We start from the raw sequence: 20,526 nt of genomic DNA on the forward strand, positions 1-20,526 counted from the left end.
CATGTCTCTTTAGATGTCTGTTTCTCACGTTCATGTGGTGCTTGGTGATCTTGATAAGGTTGAAGGGTATTAGTCAGATACTTCTTAAAATATCCTTACATTTGGGCCTTTCTAAATTTTTATGAGGATTATAGGTTTGAGAGAAGAGACCACAGACAATTGTCCTCATCATACCATATCAAGGGCATCTGACACAAAAATTATATATCAATGATCACTTTGATCACCTGGCCAAGACAGAAATTGCTAGGTTTCTACAAAATTATATGTTTCCCTTTTCCTATACTCTCCTATGTGGAAACAAGTTATCTCCAACAAGCACAATCAAGGAGTGAAAATGTTAAGCACCAACACCTTATAACTAGGATGACATATCAAATGAGTCTGTCCTGTCACTATTTCTCCTGATAGTCACTGTGATCCACCATCTCTTCTGTTTCTTTATACATATTACACTGAATGATTTTGCATCTTAATGTTTCTTTTAAATTCAAATATGTACACCCTGTGTCATCAAAACACTAATTATTTTCTTTTCTATAGTGTATTAGGTTGTTTTGTTTTGTTTTGTTTTGTTTGTTTTGTAAACTTGATATAAACTGAAGTCTTCTGGGAAGAGGGAACCTCAGCTGAGAAAAGGCTAGTCTGTGATGCATTTTCCTGATTGCTGATTGATGTGAGAGAGTACAGCCTACTGCTGGCAGTGCCACCCTCTGGTTATGTGTGTCCTGGGAGGTATAAGAAAGGTAACTGAGCATGAGTTTGGAGCTCAAGCCAGTAAGAAGCACTCCTCTGTGGTCTCCGCTTGGCTTCTTCCTCCAGGTTCGTCCCTGCCTCAGTTACTGCCCCACCTTTCCTTGATGATGGACTATAATGAAAAAGTGTAAGCTATGGTGTTTATCATAGCAATAGAAAATAAACTAGGACACACAGTTAAACTGAGTCTCTACATAGAGAAATCCATCTTATTTTATCATAGACATTCTTTTTTAATATAGTAAGGGCACTACAGTGATTTTCTAGAGATGGAGTCTTAGCATGGTTGAGTGGAGAGTGCGGTATGACTTTCACATGTACTCTGGTGCCTCATATTTGACCATGTCCCCTGGAGGGGGAGACCTGGTGGCACTCAGAGGAAGGATAGCAGGTTACCAAGAAGAGACTTGATACCCTGTGAGCATATACAGGGGGAGGTAATCCCCCTCAGGAACAGTCATAGGGGAGGGGAGTAAGGGGAAAAGAGGAGGGAGGGAAGAATGGGAGGATACAAGGGATGGGATAACCATTGAGATGTAACAAGAATAAATTAATAAAAAAATTTTTTTTAAAATTAAGAAATGAACTTTGTTTCCCCAGCTGTTACTACATGTATTCCCTAACTTCCACTACATGTATTTTCTGTGTATGTATGTATGTATGTATGTATGTATGTGCATGTGCCACATGCACACATGTGCAAGTTTTAAGTATAAATACAATAATTATCTGGCAAAGTAGCTTCATTTCAAATAAACATAAGAAACTACTGCATTTAAAGACTAAATCATAAATATACAAAAGTAATTTAGATGGAGACCCACAATTATTGTACTCAGGTCTTTCCCTTACCAGACTTCTTTAAACACAGATATCAACAAATATATTACGAAAAGTGATGAACTAACTGAAAAAATCCAAAAGAGAAAGTTAACTTTAATTTATGGGGATTTAAAAAATAATGTATACTGTAGTAGAAAATGTGCTTTTGATATAAAATGGACAAGGCCAAGTGAACGTCAAAATAATTGTTAGTTTCAGTCATTTGTTTAAAGTGCCTATTGTCCTAGGTATTGTGATGGTTTCTTTAACAACCAAGACACTTCAAATTAATTCTTTCTACAATAACAATTTAAGTTGTTTTTACTTGTTTAAAAATCTATTCAAAAACAGGTTTACTGAATTCTATTACTAAAAACAAAGAAAAATACAAAGCATCTTTTTGTTTTCATTCTGAACAAATTCTACTTAGGTTGCCACATACATAGTGGAATACATATTTAATAAATATATAGTTATATGTATTACTTTAAGTATACTACACCTTTAAATATGCCTTATAAATAAATGCTATATTATTCATTAGCATTTTATAGGTAATTCACTGATCAAACATCTAGCTCCACTTGATCACCTCAAATTTCATATTTACATCACCATTTTTATTACATTACTTTTTTTTCTTTTTGTTTTTTTCAAGACAGGGTTTCTCTGTATAGCTGTGGCTGTCCTTGACTCACTTGGTAGACCAGACTAGCATGGAACTCACAGCAATCTACCTGCCTCTGCCTCCTGGAATGCTGGGATTACAGGCCTACACCACCACACCTGGCTACATTAAAGTTTGTTTATTATTGTTTAAATTACTGATTCACTAAACCATCACTTATCTTAATTTTGGATTAATAATATTTTTCAAAGAAAACAAGTTTAAGAAATCAACTAACATCTGGTAGATATAGAGGATCCTAAGAGCTATAGGATCCCAACAAATAAAATCTTCAATGAAACACTATGTGGGAAATGAATTCAGGTTGGCAAGCTAGGCGCCTGGTGCCTTTACCCTCTGAGCCATCTACTTGCCCCTTGTCTCATCTTTTAAGATTACTACTAGTATTAAGTGTCAAGTACATGAGACATTTATAGTTGTACTATATGTATAATATTTGCAAAAAATATTTCACAATATTAAAAGGAATGTCATTCCAAGTAAGCAAAAAAATTTAACTAAAGCCACAATCTAGTTATAAATATGATATTTTCTGTGTTAAAATGGCTCCTGGAAAATATAATGCTTGGAAACATTGTATTTTTTCAGGTCAAACAGTCCTTTCCAATTTTATAGTATTATGTATGGCATTTATTAGCAAACATTTTCATCATATGTCAAAAGCACCCTTCAACTGAAGCCAAAATAAATTTAATCTCAAGTAACAAGTTTTTTACCATAAATAAACTCAAAACATTATACCCAGAAACAAACTAGAAAGAAAAATTAATCATACATACATATTCCATAGGAGTCGATTAGCAATTTAACCTCAAAATGATGGCATTTGTTCTGATAGCTTGAAAACAAGTTGAGCATGCTTCTAAAGAGGACAGGCCTGGAACACTCCCCCCCCCCAAAAAAAAAAGATGGCCACAAAGCTTATTCCGCCACCCATATGTAAGGAATAGGGAAGAAACATCCATCTATGCCCTACCGTATATCAGTAGTTTTCAATCTTCCTAATACTGCAAAACATTAATACAGTTCCTCATGTTGTGGTGACACCAACAACACTTCAAAACTGTGATTTTGCCAGTTACGAATCATGATGTAAATAACTGATATACAAGATATCTGAGCTCCGACCCTGTAGAGGGATATTCTATCCCCAAAGAGGTCGTGACCCACAGGTTGAGAACAAATGCCATGTAGGCTCTATGCCATATGAAACATGATTTTTATATGAGTTCTAATAGTATTAAAAGTTATCAGTGGGATTACTGAGTTTCTACATTTTGATCAACATTAGCTGACATGCCACATTTTGTATTTTATATACATTTCATATTTTCATGGCCCATTTTGAAAATTAAATATAAATAAATCACACAAAATTAAAACATGAATTTTCTGATCTAGAAGTAGGAAAAAAAAACACAAGGACCCAGTACTTCTAAACTTTTTGAAAATAATGCAAAATATACAGCAAAAAAAGTAAACCCCTACACATACATATAGGACATACACTTTAACAAATAGATTGTTAAAAATCAATGATTCAGAATTATTAAATGCTACTATTTAAAAGTTTTATTACTTGATTATAGGATAATTATAAGCATCTCATTAGAAAATGATTCTATGATAATTTTGGCACACAAATTGAAAAAGTATGACTACATTTTTGGTTTGTTTTAAAAGTGGGAATAAGAAATAAATAAGTTCATTCTGAGAAACCTAATCTATCATTAAAAAACTAATAAATATTGAGTAATGGTAGTGATGGATGAAAACCACATCTCTAACAAAGCATGATAAAACAAGAAATCTTTTTTTAATTAAATAGAAATGGAAGGCCTAATATTATTGATACTTATAACAAATTGCACAATTGTGCTACTAATAAACAATAAAAAGTAAGATCTAGAATTTAAGTTAGATTTCTGTTAACTTGTATCATTTGAGAAAACATGTTGAAAACTTGTTTTGAAATAACAGATGCTATTAACATAAAATAAAAAGTTCCAGAAAATAATAAAATAGGTTATTGAGCAATATTTTAAAAGGCAACTAACATTATGTATCACTGTATCTAATTTCAAGTAAATATTATATATATATAACTTAAATATTTTCAGATGCATTAATGTTTAAGTATTAGTTTACTTACTATTTAGCTTCTGAAAAACTTCACATTGTGCCAAACTATTCTAGAGAGTAAGCATAAATGTTACTATATATATATATATATATATATATATATATATATTTTTTTTTTTTTTTTTTTTTTTTTTTTGGTTTTCTGAGACGGGGTTTCTCTGTGTCCTACACTTACTTTATAGACAAGGCTGGCCTCAAATTCACAGCGATCCACTTGTCTCTGCCTCCCAAGTGCTTGGATTAAAGGTATGTGCCAGCACACCTGGCTTTATTTTAAGTTTTAATGAACTGATATTAAGTATTGATAAGCATTAACGAAGATGAAGATAATGTAAACCTAAATTAGATTTATTATAATTTAAATAAAATGAATAAAGAAACTAAATACATCTTTAATGCTTTAAAATTTCTATCATAGTGCATGAGTGTTTGCATGTAAGTAAAAATAGTATATAAGTGCAAATCATAGTTCTGCAGCATTATCTGGGACATTATGGGTGATGCCAAAGGAACAGTGCCTTCCAGATACAACAACACTGATACACAGATGAACTCACAGAGTCTGTGACAGCATGCATGGGGCCTGCACAGGTTGAAGGCAGATAGGATCCCAGCACTGAGAGGGGAACGTAGCCATGAACTCTCATCCCAAACCAAGAAACTATTTTCAGTTGACATCTGCTTGCAAAGGAAAAATTAGTTTTCTCCAATGGGAATAGTAATTACACATGAGTGGGCCCCATGACCAGCAGTGGATGGCCAACACAGTTGAACTCAATGGTATTTTTAAGAGACTTATGGTCTCATGTTGCTTTGTTTGAGCATTCCTTTGTCTTACTGGTCTGTTGTTTATACATTATGGTTTCTGATTTTGTGTCTTTATGGGTTTTGGTTTTTTTATTTTGTACTTTTTTGGTGTGCCTGTTTCCTAAAGAAAGAGAATGAAAGGACACGGTGTTGGATGGGGTGGGATTAGGGAAGAACTGGGACCAGTTGGGAGAGGGGAAGTATTATCAGACTATATTGTATGAATAATTTTTTCTGACAAAAAAGAGTTAAGAATCAGCATACTTATGTTGAAGTCTTAAAGTTTCAGTTACAATGACTTATGTATTACCAAATGTAAATTGAGAGGAGAAATATGTTATTAGGAAACTCTCTATTAGTGCTTGTTTAGTAGCACACAGCTCTCAAGAAATCCACATGGGATACATTTATGCAACAAGTCTTCTATATACGATCTTATAAAATAACTTCCAAATGTTAGACAAAATGAACTTTACCTGTATGTTAAACTATTTAAATTATTTTTTATCAAAGACAGGAGGAAATATAGATAATTACCAAACAATATGAATTTAAAAGTATCTTAAGTATCTTAATTCCTAACAATAAAATATAAGTTCTACATTAAAAACAATAGTGAAGATAGTATGTTTCATTAAAAGGAAATTTTTTCAATTATGTCCCTAATTAAGCAAAGTTTATTTTCACCATGGAAAAATACATTTAGTTGTCTTGCATAAACTATTATTAAGCACTTATATAGAGTTAAAAGGCCTAAGGCATTCTATCAATACCAGTCTCTGATATACTCTCAAATATAGAATTCCTTCTGAGATATAAAATGGTGAAATAATCATGATACTTGAATGAAGGAAATAAAGGCTTAGAAAAGGTAATGATTTAATTTTTTAATTAAATATTTGTTTATAGGTATTTTCACTTAGTTGTAGCCTACTTCAATTAGAAAAAAATATCTGTATCATATTTTTAATACCTATGACATTATTAATATTTCTTAACAAAACATCTAAGCTGTGGTTTAGTACTTTGAATTGGGTAGAGCCAGCACACCTAAGAAATATGGGTAATCTCAGAGTTGTTATCAAAAAAAACTCTGAGATTCCATCTTACACCCATCAGAACGGCTAAGATCAAAAATTCAAGCAAAACCACATGCTGGCGAGGATGTAGGGAGAGAGGAACACTCCTTCATTGCTGGTGGGAATGCAAACTAGTACAACCACTTTGGAAATCTATCTGGTACTATCTCAGAAAAATGGGAATGGGGCTTCCTCAAGAACCAGCTATTCCACTCCTTGGAGTATACCCAGAAGATGCTCCAGCACACAACAAGAAAATTTGCTCAACCATGTTCATAGCGGCCTTATTCATAATAGCCAGAACATGGAAACAGCTTAAGTGTCCCTCAGTAGAAGAATGGATAAAGAAACTGTGGTACATATACACTATGGAATACTACTCAGCTATTAAAAAGAAGGAATTCCCGAAATTTGTAGATAAATGGATTGAACTAGAAATGATCATAATGAGTGAGTTAACCCAGAAGCAGAAAGACTCAAATAGTATAGACTCACTTATATCTGCATATTAGCCCAAGGGGCATGTCCCATGAAAGCCTTCAATTACCAGGAAACTGGGACAGTGGGGAGGACATCCTTTTGGGACTCTAGATGAGACAAGCATGGGAGAATGGCAAAGTAGAAGGATCCAGAGGGTCCTAGAAACCTATAAGTAGAACATTATGATAGGCAGATTTGGGCCCAGTGGTCCTGCTCAAACTAAGGCACCAGCCAATAGTTTAAAGGCCGTAAACTTTAAACCCCTACCCAGATCTAGCCAATGGTCAGAACACTCTCCACAGTAGAGTGGAGAGTTGGATATGACTTTCTCACGTACTCTGTTGCCTCATATTTCACCATTTTCCCTGGAGGGGGAGACCTGGTGGCACTCAGAGGAAGGACAACAGGTTACCAAGAAGAGACTTGATACCCTATGAGCATATACAGGGGGAGGTAATCCCCCTCAGGAACAGTCATAGGGGAGGGGAATAAGGGGAAAATGGGAGGGAGGGAAGAATGGGAGGATACAAGGGATGGGATAACCATTGAGATGTAACAAGAACAAATTAATAAAATAATATATATCTTGGAAAAAATAAAATAAAAAAAGAAATATGGGTAATACAATGTGATCTTAGTCTTTATTCTGGCACACAGCATGCACACTGGCAACAAATTATCTACTAAAGCATGATAAGGAACTTTATGTGTGTGCTTTGTCATCTAGGAAAGCAAATTTGGTGCAGACTAATAACTTGAAAATAAATGTACTTATTCCTTCGCTCAACAAATATTTTCTGATTGTATATATTACCACATAGTGTTTTATACATTTTTACATAAAACAGATGGTATCCCTGCCTTCATTTAGTAGAGCAGTTACACATTAGTTAAGTAATCATACAAAATAATAAACTTGGCCAATGGGACACAAGGAATGTAGGTTGTACTACCAGAACATACAACTAAGAATTTTTATGAGATTTAGGGCAGATGGGAAGACTTTTCTGATGTGTTCGAGGAAAAGCTTGAGCCCTGAAGGATCAATAGAACTTAATAAAGTAAAGAAAGGAATAAAATACATATAAAGTATAAAGTCTTGTTATGGACTTTGAACTTTAGCCTAAAATAATGAAATGCCATTTTAAAAAAATACCAAGGGAAGCAAGAAATGAGAGGATATGATTGGTTAAGAGGTAGGCAGATGTCTATGAGTTTGAGACCAGCTTGGTCTACAGAGTGAGTCCAGGACAGCCAAGGCTACACAGAAAAATTTTGTTTCAAAAAACTAAAAAGGAGTTCACTGTGGCTCTAGGCTTATGGATCACACAAAATGGGGCTATAATTATCATGACCTTAACAAAAAAAGCAAAAATCTTGCCCTTTACAATGATAGTAGAAAAGAAAAACACAAAGCACATTAAATTTACCATTTCTAAAGCCAACTACCACTTCTCAAATTTTTCCACTGATGTTTCCATAATTGCTGGACAAAGTATACTCATAAACCTGGAAAATCTGGGAATTTTAGCTTTAAACAGACTGATGCAAGCCTAAAATTCCTAAAATCATATCAAATTTTCTTTCTGTATCATGGATGTAAAATTCATATTTGTTTCAATTTAAAATAATATTTATGTTTTTAAAAGTCAACTTTTGATCATTTGCCTTTCACACAGCCAGAGAAATATATCATTCACAGAAGCACAGATCTATGCTATTCATGAAAATTGTGGATTCACTCACTGAATATTAAACAACACAATGGATTCCTTATTCAAGACTATAGTTCCTGTTTTCACACATTAAATAACTATGAAAATCATGAAAAGGTTTTATACTCCACCTTTTCCAAATTGCTTGTTCTCTATTGCCCCCTTTAAATTAGTTCAGATACACTAAATATCCTTCTGCTACTCTACAAAAACAAACACTGCATCTTTCCAAATAGGCCTGATCTGTGAAGTATTGTAAAGAAGTTACAGTGAAAGGTAAAAGTCATTAGGAACAGATTAAGTTCTAATCCAGGGTTGTGCTACTATAAATAAAAATTACAATTTACCATTGTTTATGAACAGTGCTATTAGTCAAAAGCCCAGTTTTACTCTTCACATAAGGATTTGGATCAGTAAAATTCTAAGTACCAAACATAATGTTAATGATGTAATTAATCTTCAAAATAACTACTTTAACATTATTTCCAGATTATTCCTCAGAAACAGATTTTAAACAGCTGTAGCAATTGAATACACATTCTTTGTGGGCTGATTTTTGGCAGCCGAAGTTTTATAATGTGGTATTTATTTAAACTTAGGACATGATGAGAGTTTTATTGTCTTTCTCATATGCAGATTTGTTCTTGTACTTTTTGTCACCTACTCACACTCCTCCCTCACTTTCCCTCTCCTGCCCACTTTCCCACTTATCCAGACAAAACCAGGAAAACTTTCAGTTAGCACCCCTATTGCATTTCTAGAATCTCTTGCTGTGCCTCCTACGTTAAGATACATTTCTTTTAGAATATATCTTAATTAAATAATTCCAATAATTGCAAAACCCTATTCTCCTATTCTCTCCTTAGATCCCTTCTTGGTCCACAAATCTATCGTCTTTTTTGACTGGTGTTTGCATACATAACACAAACTTTTTTTCATAACACAAACTTTTAAACATTTTCTAAGTCCACTAGTTGGTTCTTATCTTTATCCTGGAATAGGTATCTTTAAATGACATTGTTGCCTTGCAACAGGTAATTTCTTTAAAGCACAGAATAATTTTATAAATCCATTTAAAAAGTTTCCATGTAGATGTAGTGTGTAAATTATACCCAAGGACCAGAATATAATTATATAAGTACTTGCTTTCTTCCTAAGCAGGGCTACACATTGAATTTAGAAATCAAATTCAATGACACTATATATCAAATATTTCTTGTGGATTATACACATCAGAAGGTAAATGTCTTCTTTACATAAAATAACAAGAATTCCCCCCCCAAAAAAACCTGTCAAACCCAAGTTTATATTTCCTGAGCCTATCTAGTCACTACGTATTTGGAAAAACATCACCTTTTTCAAAAGTGATATAACCAATGTGATTGTTAAGTTTAACATCTTTTCCTTACAACATGTACAATTTCAAGTTCCTAACAAATATTTCTGATTTCTTTCCTTCGATTCAATTTAACTCAAAATCTTGAGAATTTCCTTATAAATTTAAGATACATTTCGACCTAAGCTCTGATATCCTATGAGGGGAGACAAAGAATTATTAATCACCTGCCAAATTTCTTTGTCTTATCTGATAGTCTCCTCAACATCACTTCACATTTACAATGAATAGACATCATATAATCACTACAGTTCCATTATAAGACTGTATGTAAAACATTAGGTTTTTCTTTTTGAATATCTAAAGTAAGGTGTTTTATTTTCTATCTTCAAAATGGCTGATTCATTAGTATAGAAATCACAAGTCAGGGACTGCTTCTTGAACAAAATGGTTTATTATGAACAAGAAAGAGTAGGGCAAGTGATTGCAGAATAGGTTAAAGACTATCTTAAAATTTTAGATTATTTTAGGGATCGTAATACTGTAAGATTTATTAGCATTAAGTCCCAGAGATCATAAGAAAATACCAGCAAATTGGACCTTCTGCTTGACTCTGAAGATGACAGTCATTTTATTTAACCCAAAAAGAGATTAAAGCTTACTAGAAGAATGCCACAGAGAGAAATGGTCCTAGAAAAATAATTATCTTGATCATGTGGATATTTTTGCATTAGTCTCAAAGCTCAAAAAGTTATGAAAGGAAGAGTGGAATTACTTGGTATAAGATGAACAGGCAAATTTTATAATAAAATTAATAAAAGGAACACTGAAATATTCTGAGTGTTTTGTTATATTTCAATGAGAAAGCAAGTAGCGAACGGACACCCATGTAACTAACACATAATGAAGTATTTCTAAAATTGTCAAATAAACAAACAGGAACTGAGAAATAACATATTTTAGAATAATAGGCTCACCAACAAATTAGTTACTGGCTTACTTTATTGTCTGTGATTTTTTCAGTAACTTGCTTGTCTTGGTTGATTTTGACAAGGTCTGTTTTAAGACTATCAAAACTATATGATAATTGAAGATACTTTCTAATTGAACATTGGTTTCAAGTGTTAATAAATGGGTTGCATATACTGATTTTCTCTAAAAGTAATTTTGTAAACATAATTTTTAATTAATGCAACTATCCAGAAGTCCTATCAAAATAATCTGGAATATAAATCTTTATTTTACTGACTCATTAGTAGATCATGTACTGTGTATTTACTGCAACTAAGAATGACAATGTGCCATATCAAACATTCATTGCCAGCAAAAAATTAGACAAGTGTAAAAATAACAATACTGTTATATTTACAAAGAGTGAATGAGCACCTTATATCTTTGCTATTACTGAATATATACAGTTCATATCGGTATCTCTTTCAACTATGTTTTAATAAAAATAAATCAAAATTAATTGTCATATTAATGTTCCTTCCTTAAAACAGGCTTGAAGATATGCTATGAAAGCCCAATAAATTAATTTTTCTCCATTGTTTCCTACTTTGAAGACTTAGTTTCTATATCATCTCTATAAATTTCATAGAATCATATATGTATATATGATCTAATTGTACTTTTATGTTTAGTAAATTAAAATTTTCCTAGAAACAATAAAGTATGTCCCTTACTAAAACAGCACAAGTAGCTATGATTGTTACCAGCTGAAAGCTACAATTGTAAGGGATGATGAAACTGTCATACAAGTAATACATTGTGAAGAACTCTCAAAATGCTGCAATTACTCAAGAATCTTACTTATTTTTTAGGTTGGGGGATATAGCTCACTTGATGCTTGTAGAAAACATAACATGTGATAACATGTAGGGAGTTCTGTTTTCTCCCAAGCACTACATAAAACCAAGAGTGGTGGCATATGCCTATAACCTCAATTCTGGGGCTGTGGAAAAAGTAAGATAAGAAATTCAAGGCCATGCTTAACTGCACAGCGAGTTCAAGGCCAGTCTGTACTATATGAGATCCCTTGTTAAACAACAAAACAAAAATAAAAGTGTTGTTCATGCTTTACTACTGACTTTATAATATTATATATAAAAAGTAAGATTTTATCATCTCAAAGCTGTAGGCAGAATTAGTATTTGGCTTTGAAACATTTCTGCAACTGAGGAAAGTGTGGAAACCATGTTAAAATGTTTTTTGTTAGAGTTCACAGGGGGGGAAATGGTAGAGAAAATTAACTAAGGTAACACTACTAGGGGAGCAAGTTGAGGAAATGCTCATTTCCTCCAACTATTTTTTTTAATCTGATAGGATCTCAAATTTATATGACTGTCACAGAAATTTTAATAATAAGCAGATTGGGACGAAGTAGCTGAGACCTGAAATTGTAATTAAGGCAGCAATTCTTCTATTCTCATTCAGTCGTGTGTTATACAAAGGCATGCAAATTCTATCTCGGTTACCTAACTGATCTTTTTAGGTAGCTATAAAATGTGTCACCAACAGGTACAAAAACAAGTTATCCTACTTAAATACCATGTGAAGTTAAAATGACAGGAAATCATCTTTATCAAAGTTCAAAGACACTGCATTTTCACTGGAGAGGTTTTTTAAAAAGGACTAGCATACTGGAAAACTAACGTTTGTCAGATTCCATAAATCATGTGTTGCACTTGCTTCAGGGGTCCTAAAACAGTGGAGAGAGGGGAAAATGCAAGAATGAAACTAGGTGGGAGGTAAAGAAGATGGAGTATGCAGAACTCATTACAATCATCATGGACATTTCTAGAAGGCAGTCTATGGAGGTAATTGGACTCCCAGGAAGCCAAGGCACCTTTTCTCTGAATATTGTTGCAGCAACAGACTCAAACTAAACTCACCTTTTAGAGAAATTCAAAGGAGGAGTTGTGATTAAGCACTCCTACTTCTTGCAAATATTCTGTCATCCATGACAGAGAAACAGAAAAGACAGAATTTTTTCCTGAGGCGTGTGTGTGTGTGTGTGTGTGTGTGTGTGTGTGTGTGTGTGTGTGTGTGTGTGTGTGTTGGGGGGTTAGTGGAAATCCAGGAAGCTGGAATTTTAACAGCAAAAAAAGATGAGCCACTGCTGGACTTTGTCTTAGTCATCTTTATAACCCCCATGGCACCCGATGCACTGCACACAAGGGGCAGTAAATAAATAATGAATTAAGTCTAATTCAATTCACTTGCACTTACACTGTGCTTTGCAGTTACAAAGCATTTTTCTCACATATGAGATGAGAAAACCGAAGTAAGTGAGAAGAAACAGGGCCAATCATAGAGAAAGGGAAGGAAAACAGATAAAGGAAAGCCCAGAAGAAAATGCAAATATCTGAAAGGGTGGGGGCAATATAAGGGGCGAATTGAGTTTATCCCAACTACTTTCAATACCTTCCAATCCATCACCCACTTTCCATCTTTAAGTAGGTAGATCTTAGAAACTCTGACTGCCTAGCAAGCCTTTAAAAAGGGGGCTCCTTCATCTTTGGAAAGGGCATTTTCAGAGATAAAGCTCGAAGCCTATCTTAAGTTTGCATGCTCAGATACGACCTCAAAGACCTCAAACAAAATCCCCCAAGCATTTTTCAAGCGTGCCCAAGAATATTTTATTCCAATGCAGGCTTCCCTTTATCAGAGTTCAGTCTGCGGATGGACTGGAGAGGTCTTCAAGGAGCCCCTCCGTTCAGACAACAGAGGGAGATAGTGAGACACAGGAAAGCCCAGAGAGGCAAAAAAAAAAAAAAAAAAAAAAAAAAAAAAAAAAAAAAAAAAAAAAAAGCCCACATTTGTGACTAGGAGGAGGGTGAAGGTTTGAAACTGATCATTAGAAATTGTCGGGGGTTGAGGGGGAACCTTCAATATGGAAGAAAGGAGAGTGCCTGAATATGCATCACTTTAAACCCTTTAACTAGAAACCTAATGCCTCCCCAGACCTCAACCTAGGAAAGCAAAGGACATGCTGGGGTGCGCAGGAGGGAGCCCACATATATCAGCATGGATGCTGTCCCAAGGGAAACATGTTTTCCTCACCCCAAAGTAGCGTACCCCCTTCCTGATCATCCTCAGCCCAGCATGGAGGAGTGGGTTCCCAGCTTCCAACCTGAGCGACTGCATCCTGACCCCATTATGCGGGCTTAAAAGTTGCCAGGAGAGTTGGCGCTAGGGAAGGCACTTGGCAGGGTGAGACCTAGAAGGGGCCTTGGGTTTCCAGGAACAAAGGGGCTGATGAAGGGGCCACCATGAGAATACGTCCCAAAGGCTCCTCCCTTAGCTGGGAAACAAGGGTCGCCCCGTCCTCTCAGCCCAAAGGCGTCGAGGGAAGCGGGAAGTGGGTAAGATGCGCGGGGATTCCACCGCCCTGCTTCCAGCTTCAACCAGGTGGCGCCCGCCGCCCTCTCGCTCCCTGCGCCCCTCTGGCTGAAGACAAAAGGAGACTAGGGTGCCCGGGCCCCTGCTAGAACCCAAGGACCCCCGTCCATCCAAAGGAATGATCCTTAGCAGTCGGATGGAAGCTCCCAGGACGGGTAGTGCCCTGGCGGGCGCCCGTCCCTCTCATACCGGGACCCTGTACCCCAGTGCCGCCTCTCCCTCCCCTACAGAGGGCATTACCTTTCATCCAGTCCACTACTTGACTCGGAGACCATTTGCTCACGGGTTCCATTATCAGAGCCATGGGCGGCGGGGTTGGTGCCGCGTGGGACGCGGAGCTTGGACAGAAAGCGAAGTCCGCAGCCCGGGGCGCCCTCAGGTGGGGTCGGTGGCCCGCCGCAGAGTCCCGGGGTGGGCGGCGCGGAGAGGGCGGCTTTTGTGTGTGGGTCCCGAGGCTGGAGCGTCGGAGGCGACCGCGGTGGTAGCGGCGACTGCTGGAGGAAGGCGCTGGGGTCTGCTCAGTCCCAGCCCAGGCTGCGGCCACAGCTGCAGCCTCCGCTGCTCGGCCCCGGGCGTGCGTCCCAAGGGACTTTAGTTCATGGCTCGAGCCGCCGAGGGTCGCAGCAGGGAAGGAAAGAGGCACCGGCGCACGGCCGCAGCCAACTTGCCCGCTCGCTCGCCTGGCGCGCGGGAGTGGAGCCCCCGGCACGACTAGCCGCCCGGCGGAAATGACGAGGGGCCTCCTGCCACCCAAAATATCTCTCCGCAGCCCTCGGGTGCGGGGCGCGCGCTCCACGAGCCCCCCGCCCGCTCGCCGCCGCGCGGTCCCGCCCCCAGGGCCAACAGCCGGTGCGCGCGAGGCGTGTGCGCGTGCGTGTGCCAGCGCGCGCCCGGGGCCCGAGGTCTGTCAGACAGGCGGCCAGGTGTGGGGCGTTCACGCTCTCGCCCTCCCGCCGAGGTTACAGCACTGGACCACACCCGCGCCAGGAGGGCGTGTGCGGCGGCGGCGGCGGCGGCGGCGCCTGAAGTGGTGGAGACTGCCGCACGCTCTAGCTGGAGTCTGGAGCCTGGGGTCGGTTAGTCAGTCAGTCAGGTGCGGCGGCAGGAGCATGGCTCCCAGTGGCCTCCCGGGAGACTCAGCAGCGAGATGGGCCGCCCCACCAGTTGAACCAACAGCCACGATAGTGGGGGAGGGTATCGTAAACCACCACCCCCGCCACCGAGGGGAGGGACACCGCTGAACTGCAAAGGTGACAATGGGAGCCCTGGCTTTTCTGGCTGTAGCCCTCGTGGCTGCTGAGAAGGCTCCCGAGGTTACAGCCCAGGACCCGAGCGCCCCTGCAGAAACCCCCGGGTGTGGGCTTCCATAGACGGGAATCCAGCTCTAACCAGAAAAGCCTAAGTAAGAGTAGATGGCCCAATGCTGTCAGATCTCTCCTGGGTGATAAAAAGGGACCTGGGAAGTCAGAGCTGTCAACTGCAAGCTGCTTCAGGTGATTCTGAGACAGCCTTCCCAACCCTACACGTGCCTTTTCCAAGCTTTCAGGTTTTCAGCCAACTCCTGCAACACAAGGTCCCCCTGTTATCTATTCTACATGATGTCATTTTGTGTTCAGTTGTTCTTATATAAGAACTGAAGAGTAATAATGGGATTTAAAGTTACTGACAAATTGCACACGTGATATTTCACATATTGTTTGCTTCAAAAACCTATGCAGGCTTCTATGCAACATTTAGTAATACACAGTTTGCCTAATGAGGCTTCATTTTCAATGACAATTCTAGAGTGCCTAGCAGCAAACTCTACCACCATTATATATAATTTTTCTTGGTACAATTCTTAAACAGTTACACTGAGTAAACAAGTAACTCCTTTTATTTCTATAATTATTGCCATAATGTCAATAAATCATGCAAGTTCCTACTGTAGCCATTTTGTCTTAACTCAATTTTATGAAATACAGAACACCACTTTCTTCAGTTAGCATGGGTTGACAGCCCCTTGCCCCTAAACACACACAAGGAGGCAAAACAGTAATAGATAAAATACAATGTTTTCATGTTAGTGGTACAAAACAAAATTTAAAAAGCTTATGTTTAGACTTGTTTACTAATAACCCAAACTTCAAAGTATACACAAAATTTAAAATGTTAATTACACAAGTAATGTTATCAAAGCATTAATATTATTAATAACACAAAGTTTATTGAACAAAGTATTAAATAATCACTTTATGTTTTAGTCTAGCCTCAAATTAGCACTATTATTAACTACATTTTACAGCTTAGACTTTAGCTATTGAATTTACTTCCTATCCTCTAGATCTATTACGTTTAGTTACATAAATGTTAAATAAATTAGTGAATAGTGCTTTAAAAGGTCAAATTTATCTAAAATCATGATGCATGATTGTAATAGCAAGTTCATTCGAGAATTTCAACTTAGAAAATTAGCCGAAAGGTTTGTAATCAGTCTCATAAAATGAGCAATTGTAGTGAATGAGAGGCCCATTGAAGATCTACTGAACGAATTTCATTAAATCATTTACCACAAAGACCAGGAGTTTTCCCTATCCATACCTAACCAGAAATGGTGAAAATATAGGACATGACCAAATTTGGCTGCAATACCAAGTGGCAGGTTGAAAGACTGAGTTTTTGTGACAAGCATCCATACTAAGAATCATATTCCAAGCAAGTGCAAATTAAGATATCACTTGTCTGCTGAGTAGGATATCAAGATAAAGGCCACAGTCCAGGATGTGTCACATGATAGATAAATAGATAGATAGACAGACAGACAGATAGATGGAACTTGATTGAAATTATGTGACAAGGCCATTAGCAAAGAAAATGGGAAAGTAAGATTCTAGAGAAATAAAAGAATTTTGAGGAGGACTCTGAGTCAGATTGAAGAAGTACATAGTCTCTTCCAATTTATATTGTTTTGCCCAATCATGTAAAGTGACTGAAAAACTAAATCTAAATCTAAGAATGAAGCAAACTGTGAGTATAGATGCCTATTGTCAAACAGATTGCACCAAGGCCTTAAGCATTTCTCTTAAATTCTCCTCCCTTAGATTCCTCCATAAAATACAGCATTTGACTTTGACATTGACAAAATAATCAGCATAAATCATTTCACTTAGTCTCTTAAGAACATAACAGGCTTTTCACTTTATGCATTCTTGATTTGGGGAGGGGAGAAAAATTAAAGGATTAAGTCATCACTGCTCTTATTCTTTTATTCTTAACTACGAATGACTCAGCCAAATCTTTCTGGCATTTTCTTTCCACACTGTTCAGATAAACTACCATTTATGTAGTCTGCCTGTTACTCAAAATTTAACATCTTGTCCCTTTTTTGTAAGTATAGTATAATGTGTCTCTATTAAAAAATCTGGTTAATTTAATATTGCCTTTTCTTAGTGCACAATACAATCTGTGAAGATTATGAGTAAAGTATGTTGTCATAAATATATACAAAAATATAATGAACTAATTGATGTGATATCACACATTCTTCCACAGGCTAGATTTAAAAGCCGAACCATGAACCTATGGAAAGAGCCTCAGGCTCTAGTCAGGTAGAATAGAAATCTTAACTTAATTAAGTTAATTGTATATATACTTTTTGAGATATTTGAAATCATATCAAAATCATATGAAATATTCTTTTTAAAATGATGTAAGTTCAGTTTGACACTGGTTGCTAGTGTTTTGTCCCTCTAGATTTCAAAGTAAATATGGAAATTCCTTAACCAAAATATCCGCTGTTAAGATTTTAAAGTGTAATATAATTTTAATTGGCTTTAGATGAAGAATTTACATGTAGGTCTTAACTGGATCTTACTTTTAGGAATTATGTCAGCTAGGAAGGGAGTCTTCCACTAAAAGGAGGCCTTTTAAGCCTTTGTCTCTTTGGAGACAGAGACCTAATATAAATGTTTTCAAGTTGGGCTTTTAGAGATGTTGATTTTTACTTCTCTCTTATTTTGAAAAGATACTTTGTATTACCATACAAGATATATTGTAGCTGTTTTTACTTATTTACCACTTGAACAAAATATGTTTCAGATTCTTTTCTGGTAATGTTTTCAGTTTGTTTAGATTTTTTGATACAGCTATATTGATTTCTTCTGTTTGTTTGAGATTGGGTCTATGTAGCCCAGACTGACCTGAAAGTCACTCTGTAGTCCAAATCGGCTTTGAACTTTTCTACATTTCCACCTCAGACTCAATTCCTGGAATTATAGATATTCACCACTATACTCAGCTTCTTGCTTTCTTAATAAGCAAGGTTTTCTTGTGTTACTTTATCCCTTTTATCTTTTACATTTGAATAATACTGATCACTAACATGGAGAGAACAATTATAAGCTAACTCGTATCTTAAAATACAGAAAATAAGAGCCTCCCTTTTTCCCTTACTTTGTTATAGGCAGTGTCTATAATTTCCAAAGCAGGTGTATTATTTAGGCTGGTTCACACTCTTCCCCCTTGATCAGGAAAAAATACTCCAGCAATTATGATAAGATTAATAATAATAAAACAAAGGACTAGTTGTTCCCAAGAATAATGTAAAAATCTTATTCCATAGAGTTTAGTGAAATTTATGGAATAAATTCCAGAAAGTCTTTGATAGCAACCTAAGTTTCCAATCACCAGAGAAACATGTATGAAGTAACCTTAATTGTAAATAGGCATCAGTACACCTCTTCAGGCTATCTCTCCCTTTAGATTTAATGGGGAGAAAGAGCATCTGGAGGTAATAATTAAATTAGTAGAATCATTTCTTTGTTATTGTGCCTCAAAGGTAAGCTGTATTAAATCAAGTCATGTCCTTTTCAACCAAGATTTATAGCAATCCTTTCTAAGTGAAGAGAAATTGACCTGAGTTGAGGTTGTCTCAGTGGAGATGTTTAAGGGCTCTTTCCAATGCTGTTCCCCTGCTTGATTAACCACAATCTAACAAAAACCTCAGAGCCCACCAAGATTAGTTTCCTTAATACATAAATTCCTAGCCCACCAGGGAAGTTTCTAATGCACTTGGCAGACATTAGTGAAAGGCATATAAATTCATTATTCAACATTTTTTGAACACCCTCAAAAATGCTGGCTCAAGTTCTATCCTTTGATCAGAAATATTAGCTCAATTTTCTATATGTAGATGGCTAGGATACTCATATGTTGGTAGGGGAAACAGAACATTTACAATTAATTTAATAGGATAATGTGATAAGTACAAAGATATGCCTATTGCTATGCAAAAAAGATACATTTTTTTGAACTTTAAATTTAAAATTTTCTTATTTACTTATTTTAATTTGCACACAAAATATTATGACTTATTATGGGGAAAAAGGAAAGTTTAACTGCTATGCAGAGAGGAGTATTTAACAGCTAGCTATAAAGAAGACTACATGGAGAGTTGGATGCTCAATTTAGACTTTAAAGGATGACAGTTAAACAACAATGCAGAAAAGGACTTTTAGACAAACTGTGGTCAAGGCTAATATAGCATTTTATATAGGTCCCTAGGTAGTGGATATTAAAGAAAAGCAACAAGTGACAGGAGATAAAAATTGGAGGGAAGGCAATAGTAAGATAATGGGGAAAATTAAATTAAAATACATCAATTTAAAGATTTTGAGTAACTAGATGACTTAGAGATGTTTGTGTTTTATATAGACTACTCAAGTCTATGGATTTGAAAGGGCAGGATGGGAGAATATCAATTCAAACAATGTGCCAATAGGGCAGTGAAGGGAGGCATCAGGTCAGAAATAGAGCAGTGGAGATAGTTAAACAGAAGAGAGGATTTATAGAATAATTATCCAGAACTTAAGTGCATGAGAGGTTAGAAAAGTGGCAATATAAAGAATGGTTTCAGAATTCAAACTTGGGTGAATAGATAAATTATTTCTCTTACATAAATCATTTAAAACATAAGGAACTAACTTAAGAAGTAAAAAAATCTCAGATATTACTCTTCTTTGGGACATTCTAAAGATAAGGAATATGAGACAGTTGATGAGAAATTTATATGAAGTAGTTTCTGTAGTCACAAATAAAATAGTGGAAGCAAGCCATATGCATGGATATTAGGGTGAATGGGGAGGGAGAGAGGGAGAAAGGGAAGGAGGGGAAAAAAAGAAACCAGGAGTATGACATGTCATGATAGCCCAATGATCAAAAATACTTCTGGTAGAAAGGAGTGAAAAATTATGTGAGAGCCACAAATAATGCTGTTCCAATAAGAGCTTGTGGTTTTGTCAGGTCAGATACCATTTATGT

General features: G+C 36.5%; 1 protein-coding gene across 5 annotated transcripts in view; it reads right to left on the reverse strand.

The window, feature by feature from the left end:
• The window catches only part of CNKSR2 (connector enhancer of kinase suppressor of Ras 2), a 248,341-nt gene extending 233,334 nt beyond the window's left edge, over positions 1–15,007 (reverse strand). For 2 of the 5 annotated variants that reach the window (XM_084791119.1, XM_084791116.1), the window contains exon 1: positions 14,470–15,005. In XM_084791119.1, coding sequence (XP_084647245.1) covers positions 14,470–14,533 — 64 coding nt within the window. In that variant the 5' untranslated portion in view covers positions 14,534–15,005. Of the gene's footprint in view, positions 1–14,469 lie in introns of all 5 variants that reach the window. The other 3 variants (XM_084791117.1, XM_084791118.1, XM_084791120.1) reach the window with 3 other exon arrangements.
• Between the last annotated feature and the right edge of the window lie 5,519 nt (positions 15,008–20,526).

Source organism: Acomys minous (assembly GCF_964271855.1).
Source record: "Acomys minous genome assembly, chromosome: 7".
NCBI classification, from domain to species: domain Eukaryota; kingdom Metazoa; phylum Chordata; class Mammalia; order Rodentia; family Muridae; genus Acomys; species Acomys minous.